This window comes from Miscanthus floridulus, chromosome 13, assembly GCF_019320115.1.
Source record: "Miscanthus floridulus cultivar M001 chromosome 13, ASM1932011v1, whole genome shotgun sequence".
NCBI classification, from domain to species: Eukaryota; Viridiplantae; Streptophyta; class Magnoliopsida; order Poales; family Poaceae; genus Miscanthus; species Miscanthus floridulus.
This window is the reverse complement of record NC_089592.1, coordinates 25,745,318-25,756,289: the sequence shown is the minus strand read 5'-3', so window position 1 is coordinate 25,756,289 and position 10,972 is coordinate 25,745,318. Positions and strand designations below refer to the sequence as shown.

At 44.4% G+C, this 10,972-nt stretch overlaps 1 protein-coding gene across 1 annotated transcript; it reads right to left on the bottom strand.

Moving 5' to 3' along the window:
- Positions 1 to 6,785: 6,785 nt before the first annotated feature.
- LOC136499613 (germin-like protein 8-5) lies at positions 6,786 to 7,591 on the bottom strand. Its single transcript, XM_066495209.1, has 2 exons — positions 7,479 to 7,591; positions 6,786 to 7,341 (listed from the first exon to the last, which is right to left on the bottom strand). The coding sequence occupies exons 1-2, from the start codon at positions 7,589 to 7,591 to the stop codon at positions 6,786 to 6,788; spliced, it is 669 nt and encodes a 222-aa protein (XP_066351306.1).
- Positions 7,592 to 10,972: the final 3,381 nt, after the last annotated feature.

Below are 10,972 nucleotides of genomic sequence, written 5' to 3'. Positions count from 1 at the left end.
TGCAGAAAGCAAGCAAGGTCTGGTTCCATCATCGGATGGTTGTGCTCGTCAATGAAATCCTTCACATACCATTGCTCTGTGTTTGGATCCTGTGCAATCACAAGTTGAGCACGGCATCCATGACGAGTGATATTCCGCGGCCTCCGCTTCTTGATCTCCCTCCTCACCTCCTTCTCTGCGCGGAAACCTTCACAGCTGCAAACAAACTTCCGAAGGGTCCTCTCATTGTGGCCAGTTGTCCCACTCGCAGTATTCCTTTCTCACACTAAATCCTTTCTCATAAGCGTAGTTGTTATAAAACTCAAATCCGTCGTCCTCACTGCCAAACATCTTCATAACAATTTCACTGTACTCCAGCAAAGAATCATCATCCGACATTTCCTCCTGAAAAATGAAGCTTTCATTAGGATGCACAGGTTTTCATTATTGAAATTCACTTTGCACTTGAAGTTTCAAATTTCAGCAGCCTGCCATGTTCTAAAACAGCAGCCTATGTTTATATGCCAACCACCGACGAGCGAGTCAAGGAAGGCCGCCGCCGTCGCCAAGGACTCCAGCTCGAGGCATCGACAGCTCCGGATGCTCCGACCTTCGGCTATCGGCTCGTCGCCTCCGCCGTCTCGGTCACTCCGTGGATTATTTTGCTCATGTTGACTGATGCCAGGGCCCAGGTCCCAACTCCCAAGTGCAGACTTGCACGTGGCCAATCACCTGGTGGGCTAAATTAGCTAGCGGACTTGCACATCTGCAGCATATATCCTCTTTTTTATGGGGCAAGGGGGGGGCCAGAGCCCTCTATGGCCAATACGTGGCTCCGTCGTTGACAAACCTGCTGAGGAGATCAACGAAGCTGCGGAATCTGATGTCTACAAGAGTTGTGCCTCCTTCCTGGATGTCGTCGCCGCCGAAAATCGGAGCTGCCACCGCCCTGTAACAGACCATGGTGGAGGAAGCTGTGGTACTGCGTTTGATCTAGGTGGAATTTTTGCTGAAGAATCAGATTTGGATGAGAAAGAAAATGAGTGATTTGCCACTGGGGAGAAGAACAGAAGTGAGAACTCGTCGCTGCGACCATGGAGATCGGTGGTGAGAACCGGCAGTTGGGATAAGGTTGATTTTTTTATTGTATTATAGTGGACCCCATATATGGTAACGATGTCAACTCATCCATTATTCATTTGGACTTCTATCCAAATTATATGGTACAATAATTAATTTTTTTGTCATAGTTGCTTTCACTCATTCATCAATCAACAAATAATCTATTACCAGCCTAGAGGCATATAAGTCATTTTACATTCATGATAGAGAATCTATCGACAACTATCAGGATTGCCAAACACCTAGATTTTTCAGACTGCAGATTTATTAGACCACAGCTTATCAGAAAATTCTGATCAGATTAAAACCGACTCTCAGATAAGCATTCTCAAACAGGGCCAAAGCTAACTTCTGGATGAATCTTCTGACAAGATTTCATCCTACTAGAATAAGAACATGACATGAAGCACTTAATCAATTAGTCAGAATATACAAATGGCAAATAATCACCATTACATCTACATAAGAACTTTCATGAACTTTAATCACCATGGGTAGCCAACAGCTAACACTAATATTTTAAAAACCAATCAGGAATGGCTACAGAAACCAAAAGTAACCAGCCAAGTTACAACTGGTCCATCAGGTGGGCACTGGTAGGTGGTAACGCTGTACCCACTAGTGCAGACATCGGTTTGGATTTTTTCCCAAATAAATGAAACTAGTACACATCCTTATATGTTTCAAGGTCAAGATAAATTTGAAGAATATCAAGATAAAATTGTGACATGACTTGTTCAGTCACCCAAATAGCATCAGTTATACAACCTATTTTATTGGATTAATGTGGCTTGACAAATGATTTTACAGTAATATTTTGGGGCATTTGTCATGCATATGGACTAACATACCTGCTATGCCCAAGGCATGACAAAACTGTATAAAAAAATGCAACCAATTGGCTAAGTCAGCAAATGATCTATATTAGTATCATAGTTTTCCTTTCCATTAATGCAAACACATCTACTGCAACACTTTATATGCAATGCAAAAACTAAGTCATATTCAACGTTCTGCATCCAAATGTTAAAAACCATCAATTATTGGTTCAGTTTTTTCGATGCATTGCGGCAATGTAGCACAAAGACTGAATGACATATTCGAAAGAATATCTTATTACAAGTATAAACATGCCACCAGAAAAATGTTAGCATACTAGCAAGTCCAATCAACTCACTCATAAGGAATAGATTTGTGAAGAAGTTAGCAGCACGCACCTCCCAAGCGCATAGCCTTGAGCTTGAGAAGACCATTTCCTTGGGGCCCCGACACCGGGAAAGTGCAGGAGACAGAATGCTTCACGTGATTCACAGCAATGGAAGCACTGTACCAGGGACCCCGCACAATCGGCTTACCAATGGCATTGACTATCTGCTGGTTGGCCTTCTCTATTGCCTGGCTGCAGCACGGGCACCAAAGGAAGTGAGCCATAGCAATTCCTCTTGTGGACAAAGGAAACAAAATCCAACAACGGTGAGCACAATAGCACAATACATGAAGAAAATAGCATCACCCAAAGGGCCAAAGGTCGCGACGAGGCTCCGGCGGCGGCTAGAGGGAGGGAGAGAGCAGGGCAGCGGTCGCTAGGGTAAGAGCAGGGCAGTGTGGAAGGCGGCGATGGAGGCGACCACCGCGGCCCTCGCGCTGGGGGTGGGGGCAGCGGCGCGGCTGGGCCGCCGTCGCGACGCTGGCGGCGGCTAGAGGGAGGGAGAGAGCAGGGCAGCGGTCGCTAGGGTGAGAGCAGGAGTGCGGGCGATGGCAGGCCGGCGCGAGGGCGAGTCAGGCGCGGATCGGGACGACGGCGTCGGGCGTGGATCGGGTAGTGGGCGCGGCTGAGTAGTGATAGGCACGTGAAATGACCAACGTACCCTTTTCGATGATAATTAATATTTTATGGAGGCAATGGGAGGCAACGCGAGGCAATTTCAAGTACCGTAAAAGGGCTCTTCAAAAAATCGCACACATCTCAAAGCAGCTCAGCTAATTAGTTAAACATTTTCTTAATCATTTTTCACCTGGGTCTCGCATATTCTCGGCCCGCCAAGCCCAGACACAAGCCGAACTTCATGTCTACTCGATCCTGCTTTCTTCGGATCCAGGTCATTGGAGGATGGATCTTTTCATCCTTCGGATGCCGTTGATTGGAGGATTTTGTTTTCATCATCCTTCGGATCCCTTCGATTCCCGGAGAGGAGCTCCGGCAGCGCTGTTCTATTTCGCGTGAGGAAGTCCACGCGACAGCGCCGCTTCCTGATGGACGTCCGCTGCTGGCTGCTACTGCTACTCGTGTGTCGTGTGTGAGGCCAGCCACCGCGACGGCGGCCATGGATGATGGATGCCGCTGCTGGCGCTACCGACGAAGCAACGCATCAAGGTGCATGTCGATATATATGCAAGCAGTGAATAGGAGCAGAATCCGAAACAAAAGCATGTCGAGAGGATTAAGTTCGGCTTTGGTTCAAGCTGGGCACGGGCTGGATAGGACGCTCCGGGCCCAAGCCCATGCGTGACACAGGTGAAAAATAAAGAAACATTTAATTAATTAGTTAGGCTGCATTAAGATACGTGTATTTTTTTTAAAAGAGGAGTACTGGAGCACATCTCATTTATTTAAATTTCAACGCAGGTAAATAAGTCCTTTTGAACGGTGCGGTTTGTTAATCGTTGCTGGGTAATATGGAGAGATGATTAAGATGTTGATAACATGGAGAGATGATTTATTTTATTTTCTAATGGTGATTAAGACATTCCCAGAAGCAGTTGCTGATGGTGGACTGTGATGGTTGAAATGGTCGATCCATGCGCTTGTGCTCACATACGAATAGAGAGAGTCAACTCCTCGTGTTTCCAATGTTTACATGGTCATCATTTTTTCGGGAGCTGACGTACATGAATTAATCGACTGGAATGCTTCCGTACCAAGGCGGGCACGAACTGGTAAAAGCCTAAAAGGGTAGCTAACGCACACGCTTTACTTTGGAGGTAATCTGTGGTGAAGCTTCTATCCATCATGTGTCCTCCGTGCTTCACCAGTGAGGTCATCCCGTAAGCCCGCAGCCTGCTATAGCCACAACACATAGCAAAATGTTAACTTTCTATTCACTGGATCCCTAACATTTTGATATGATACCGGCGCTTCATTAACATCCTGCTGCATCTGATAGTGATTTTTTTAGACCGCATCACTGAACCCGTCAATGTCAAGTTATACATCTGTCAGGAATGGTAAAAGGACAAGGTGACGCTCGGCCAGGCCTGGCCTGTGGGAGACAGGACCATTAATGGTCGCCCAATTCCACAGGGGTACGCTCGCGTCACCATTGACAGAATACTTGATAAGAAGTATAACAAAGATACACATTAAGTATCCTGCAGCGGAAGACAGACCGAAACTTGGTCATAACAAGGGCTCTCAAGTGGCTTGGCGCAAGCGCTTCGTTAAGCTTGACCACCAATTGTCTTCTTATGTTGAGGATGACTGCGAGTCTACACTTCCACTAGGAAATGGGCCATTGCTATGTTATTTTCTACGGAAAGAAACCTGTAATTTATATGTCTTGGCATGAGGGTAGTAAACGTGTGCTTGGGTTCAAAAATACTATACACAAGAAGTACAACAACTATGACCATGCACTTAGAGATTTTAATGCTTATGTTGGAGCAACAACTACCTCCCCTAAACTGGCCCTAGCTGATAGTGGTGAAAGCATCCCCCTCAGGGTGGTAGAGTGGTTCTTGAAAGAATGTGGTGATTATCAGTCTGTTGGTGATGGTGTTTGGACTTCGGTTGAGGCTTTCCATGAGCTGCCAATGCAAATGCAATACTTAGGCCTGTGATGACACAATTAGATGGTCGATGTAGTTGAATAACATAATTATATGATGATTTAATTATGGTGTCCGAGGCCTATTAGTTTGGATAACACTAATTGTATGTTGATAGCTATATTTTGGTTGCAATGCAACTTCATCTATTAATACTAATGCTGCTACTGTCGTACTATTAATACTACTGCTGCTGTCCTACTACTACTACTACTACCTCTCCATTGGCACGCAGTTGATGCTTTGTAGACTCTCCTCTCCTAGTCATACTACTTCTACCCCTCTCCTCTCCTGTCCTCTACTCCTACTTTTCCTACTCCTGTCCTCTCCTATACTTCTCTACTATAACTGTTTTCCTTGACATAAATTTAGGAGAAGAAATGGCCGAACTCCCTTCGCCGGATCTACCAGATAATTATGCATTTGATCTGGGCTTCCAACCAACATTGGGGAGGGCAAACCACCCATATCCAAGCATTGTAAGTAACATGTTTTAAAGACACCTCTAGATATTTTGTTCTAATACATATAATTTTTAAATGTAGACAGTTCAACCTATACCATGGCTCGGAGAGAGACTCAAATTTCAAGGTTGATTACCTCAATGTTGGTACATTCCCTATGTTGGTACATTCCCTATAGATGGTGGACTCAAGCAATGTCGAATTGGGTTTTCTATTCTAGTTAGGGCGGGTAACTAATAAGGTCTAGTTTTGTACATCGAGAGGATGGGCAGCGCACAATATCACGATATTAGTGTGTAAAAATATGTTGTGCAAGAATATTTAAGGGTGCTTCAAAGAATTGGGTGCAATATTCCTACATACTCCTCCATTAGGATTGAATCTTTGGATGTGAGCCACCGCCACGATATTGGGCATTATTGTGCATAGCTTGCTGAGTACAACATAAATGATGTGGTCAGTCTCATAACTTATATCCAGATTAATTGTTATGTCTATATATATATGCATGGTTCTCATAACCACATTTTTTCCAACAGCGGTAGATTGAGGAGAATGGCGTAACATACGCAAGTGGTAGCTTTGAAGCCATTATAAACCATGCCATGCATCAATTGCGTCGTTATAGATCGGAATATGGTGGCCCTGTTCTCACTGCAGAGGGATCCATGAAAATGTTCTTGTGACTAGGAGAGAAGGTTCTCGACAAATGATGATCCAGGTTAATAGACCTTGTGAGCGATATTATGAAGCAAGGGAGAGTGCACTAGTAAATACATTGCGCTACATCAGTGATATTTTGGCATATGAAATTAATGATCTGCACTTCTCTGAGTACGTGGCTCGATGTTGGGAAGTTCTAAGAATTTAAATTATCTGATCTAAATTATTATGGTTTATAATGAACAAATTTAAATTATTATGTATTTGTAATGAAGTAATCTAGATTATTATGGGTTTATAATGTATATATCTTCTTGTCAATTAGCTGTTGATATAATGTCCTTGTGAATTATATATTATATAGATATATTTATGTATACATGTTCTGGTCAGATTTGAATTTTGGAATTTTATTTTGTGTGTGTAAAAATGTACTGTAGAGTGAACCGCCCCTACAAATGGGAATTATTGGGGTGGCTAGTGTTACAACCGCCCCTACAAATCATTTTTATAGAGGCGGCTGGTGACACAAGCAGCCTCTAAAAATCGATTTGTAGGGACGGCTTGGTAACCGCCCCTACAAACCCTTGATTTGTATAGATGGTGTGGTAGGGGCGGCTGGCAAAACCACCTCTACAAACCATCTCCAGCCACCCGTACAAATGCTTACCATAGTAGTGTGCAAAATGCATATAAACGTATCTTCGTACAATGAAGTGAGCCTCAATTTACTTAGTAGTGGTTGTTCTCCCTGAATTGAGCTTGGAGCCAATCAATTGTTCCCTTTTGCACTAGGAAAACCTTGGCCAAGACATCACCTAAGATTGGTGGTTTTGATCCAAAGACTGCGTTGGCAATAGTAATAGCCCTAGGGTTCTGGCTGCGTAGTGCAGCGATTGCGACAACTGTCTTGTCAGGGATCAGGTTGCATTGGTAGTGTATGAGCCCTTGGGGGAATACAAACATGTCACCCTTATTGAGAACCTTGGCGAATAGCTTGTTACCATTGTCTATGTTAGAGGTGACAAATCCAACATAGAGTGCACCCTCAAGCACTGTGAGAATCTCTGTGGCACGGGGGTGGGTGTGTGGCGAATTTTGACCTAATGGTGTGTAGTCGATGCGAGCCAACGAGATGCCGAGGGTGTTGAGTCCAGGTAGCATGACATTGGATCCGACCTTGCTTTTCATGGTGTCCCTAGGCTTGTCAAGGTTTGCTGCCTTGAAAAAGTTAGCTGCGTTCACGGCCATGGGGTCCTTGCTAACAAATCCACTCACCTTCACTGCATATACAAAGACGAAGGAAAGAAAATATTAGGAAATACATAAAAAGTATAATGTTTGTTGTGACAAATGATTATTATTTGATCCTCAGTTTAGTACAAGAATATATCATGACTTAAAGTGAGTGCATGCATATCTATAGAATGTATGTCAGCTACATACAAGTCCTGGAGCGAGCTAGGGTCAGAAGCAATGGCCTGGGAAGTGACCAATGCTAGAAAAGAAACGAGGAGAAAGTAGGTGGTGGGAGCCATCTGGTTTAATATTCCTCTCGCTAGCTGTTATGTTTGTGCTCTCCGAACTCAGCTATAGAGAGCTTCTTGTTGAGTTTGCGTCTCTATGTTGATGCTTTGGGCATGGGTATGGTGTGTTTATATAGGCTGCCACAACGGCAAGTGTGGCGACGTGAACTTGTTAATGACTGAAAAAGTCCAAGTTCAACCTACCAAAGAACTTTGCAAACCTACCTCGATTTTAATATTTTCACACGCAGTACAGTAACAAATTGTCGATACGGGACCCACCGGATACCCCATAAGGAAGGAAGAAGATCTAGTCTAACTAGGATTTTTTCCCTGTAAACTTAGTAGTATTATTATTCTGTAATCGTACTAGGAACCTCATTGTAAACCGACTAGGACTCTAGGCCTCCTGACTATATAGAGGAGGGCGGAGTTCCTGGAGAGAGGACAAAGAACACAACGAAACACAACACTTGACAATCAATCCAACGTAAAGGCAAACGCCGACTGGACGTAGGGCTATTACTCGATCACGATCGAGGGTCCTAACCAGGATAAATCGACTGCCTCTGGCGTTTACCGTCGAGTTCTGCATACGCTGAAGCCTAAACAAACTACCCTGAGGAGGCCTGTGGTAGGCTATCGGTGGTGAAACATCGACAGCTGGCGCGCCAGGTAGGGGCTTTCGGCGAATTTGCATCCGAGAGTTCAACGGATCTCGACAACATGATCTTCTCGATGGAATCAACCTTCATCTTCGGTTCATGGATCTACGAGGCAGGCGATGACGGCAAGCTCCAAAACCGTCAACTCAAAGATTCGGATCACCAGGAAGACCTTTCTATTTCGGCGACTATGACAGACCAACTCGTCGGAAGATTCGCACAGCTCGTGATGTCTGATCCAACTCAGATTTCGCGGCTTCGCGCATCCGACTCAAACTCAGGCTCCACATCCGAGATGGAGTCTTTACCAAGTTCTTTCGAGAAACCAAGTTCTTTTTTGGTGGGGCTCCAGAATGCGGCCTTAGCCTATCAAGAAAACAACTCGGAATACACTCAGAGTTCTTTCAAGAAGTTGGGTCCTTTTCCGTTTGGACTCCACAACATGGCAAAATGATATCAGGCACGACCCGAAGGATCCCTCGATCCGGTGCTTAGGATGCCACTAAAAGGAGCTCAGGAAGGTCTCGTACAACTATAACATCTCAAGACTGCATCGTCCACTAGCCAGATTTAGTTCCTAAGGATAGCGGTACCCAACTAATCGGCACGACGACGACAGCAATTCTACCCTACCAAGAGGGAGACTCGATCTGCGACCTTGAAGCCTCTACCAAAATCATCAACAACTCCGATAGTGTGGAAACCAACACCAATAACAGAACAATTCACACACGAGAAGTATTCATGGTTTGCCGTCCTCGATCACCTCTGGTCACCGTAGAAGCACCCGACATCAGGTCATTGGAAGAATCTAAGTCCAACATATCACCCTTTCTCTAGGGGCATGATGGTGAGATCGAGAGTTAGAGGCAAGCCAGAGAAAGAAGAAACAAATTGAAACAAGGATGCCAAAGCCATGCTAGGCAGCGCAAGGAAGCTTGGATCAAATATGAGTCAGATCTGGCTGAGTACGATAGAAAGAAATCAGAACAAGAAGTCGAAGAAAGACGCACGACAATAAGATCCGAGAAGCACTAGAAGAACTCGGAGCGACATCACTTCCTAGTAAAAAATAGGAACAGCTCTGAGACCTCCTCCAGTCAGTAGCCCTAAGGATGCATGATGGAAGGGCCCTCTCAAAACTACCTGCTAGGTCAACATCTCATAGGAAGGAAGATCAAAATCAAAGGAAGTTCGCTTTCGAGAGACTTGGACCAAGCGGAAGTCACAACAGAGAAAGTAGAAGGGACCATAGTCAAAACTACCGAATCGAACAACCAAGGAAGATCAGAAGCGAAGCACCTATTCAGACATCCCCGTAGAACTACTATCACCAAAACGATAGTTGGCAGGAAGGAGGTGCCGAATCGGAATACAAAGAAGCAGGAACGCATGATAGATTCCCCTATTTTGCAAACAGACTTGCTTCAATACGACTACCTCACAAGTTCAAGCCGTCCAACCACTCTAAATATGATGGCAAGACCGAACCAAGGCAGTGGCTCAGAATTTATTCGTAGTTGATTGAACTAGCTGGAGGAGATGACGATATCAAGACCTTATTTTTTCCCATGGCACTAGAAACCATGCCCCTCCAATGGCTCGACAAATTAAATCTAGGGTCAATCAGAAATTGGGAATACTTGCAAAGAGTTTTCTATGGAAATTTCACGGGTATCATTACGCACCCCATCACCCATGCAGAATTAAAAGGACTCAAGCAAAAAGGAGGTGGAACTCTCAGAAATTACTATCGATGATTTGGCGAACTACGTGCTCAAGTACATGACATCACCGAATGAGAAGTAATCAAAGCTTTCTCTCATGGAATTATGGCTAGGTGGCATTTTCAAGACTTCTGCAAAGAAAACCCAAGAAACAATGAAGAATTCAGACGCACAGTAGAAAAGATGATTACTGCAGAAGAGAAGACACGAGAAAGGTTCCCGGATAAAAACAACCAAGACAATCCGGACAAGCGAAATCATCGAAACATCAGACATCAGGAAAGAAAACGTGGACCAGACAACACCGTGGCGATGGCTAATAAATCAAGGAAGTTTTCCAAACCCAGAGGGTATGACGACATTGAAAACATGCGTTGCATTTTGCATCCTAAAGGAAATCACACCACCGGAAATTGCTACACATTCAACGAGCGATACACAAGAAAAGATAATAAGGTAAACACTAAAGAAGACAATCAAAAAATAGATGAAGACAACCATGAAGACAAGGGATTCCAAAAATCCAAGGGGACAGTAGCAGTGATCTTCGCTGGGGCCTCAGATTCCAAAAGCAAACATGAACAAAAGCTAGCTCTACGAACCATCATGGCAGCAGAGCCGGCTACTACAAAATATCTCAACTGGTCACAATATCCAATCTAGTTTTCAAGAGAGGACCAATGGACTAGCGTAGGGAACGTAGGCCATTACCCACTTATTCTAGATGCAACTATCGTCGGAATGACTGTCACAAAAGTATTAATCGATGGGGGAGCCAGACTCAACATCATTTTTTCAGAAACGCTAAGGAAGATGGGACTACAACTCGCCGGGATGATTACACCAACGAGCACCCCATTTTATGGGATAGTACCTGGCAAGGCAGCCATGCCACTTGGACAAATCACTCTACTAGTTACTTTTGGAACCCCCTCAAACTACCAAACATAGTTCATCAAGTTTGAAGTTGCAGACTTCGATTCATCATATCACGCAATCCT

Bases quoted from the DNA above. Each gene is read 5' to 3' on its own strand.
- LOC136499613 (XM_066495209.1), bottom strand. From the start codon at position 7,591: ATGGCTCCCACCACCTACTTTCTCCTCGTTTCTTTTCTAGCATTGGTC. The intron at 7,342-7,478 runs TATAGATATGCA...CGTCTTTGTATA, and splicing joins TATGTAGCTGACATACATTC to TGCAGTGAAGGTGAGTGGAT.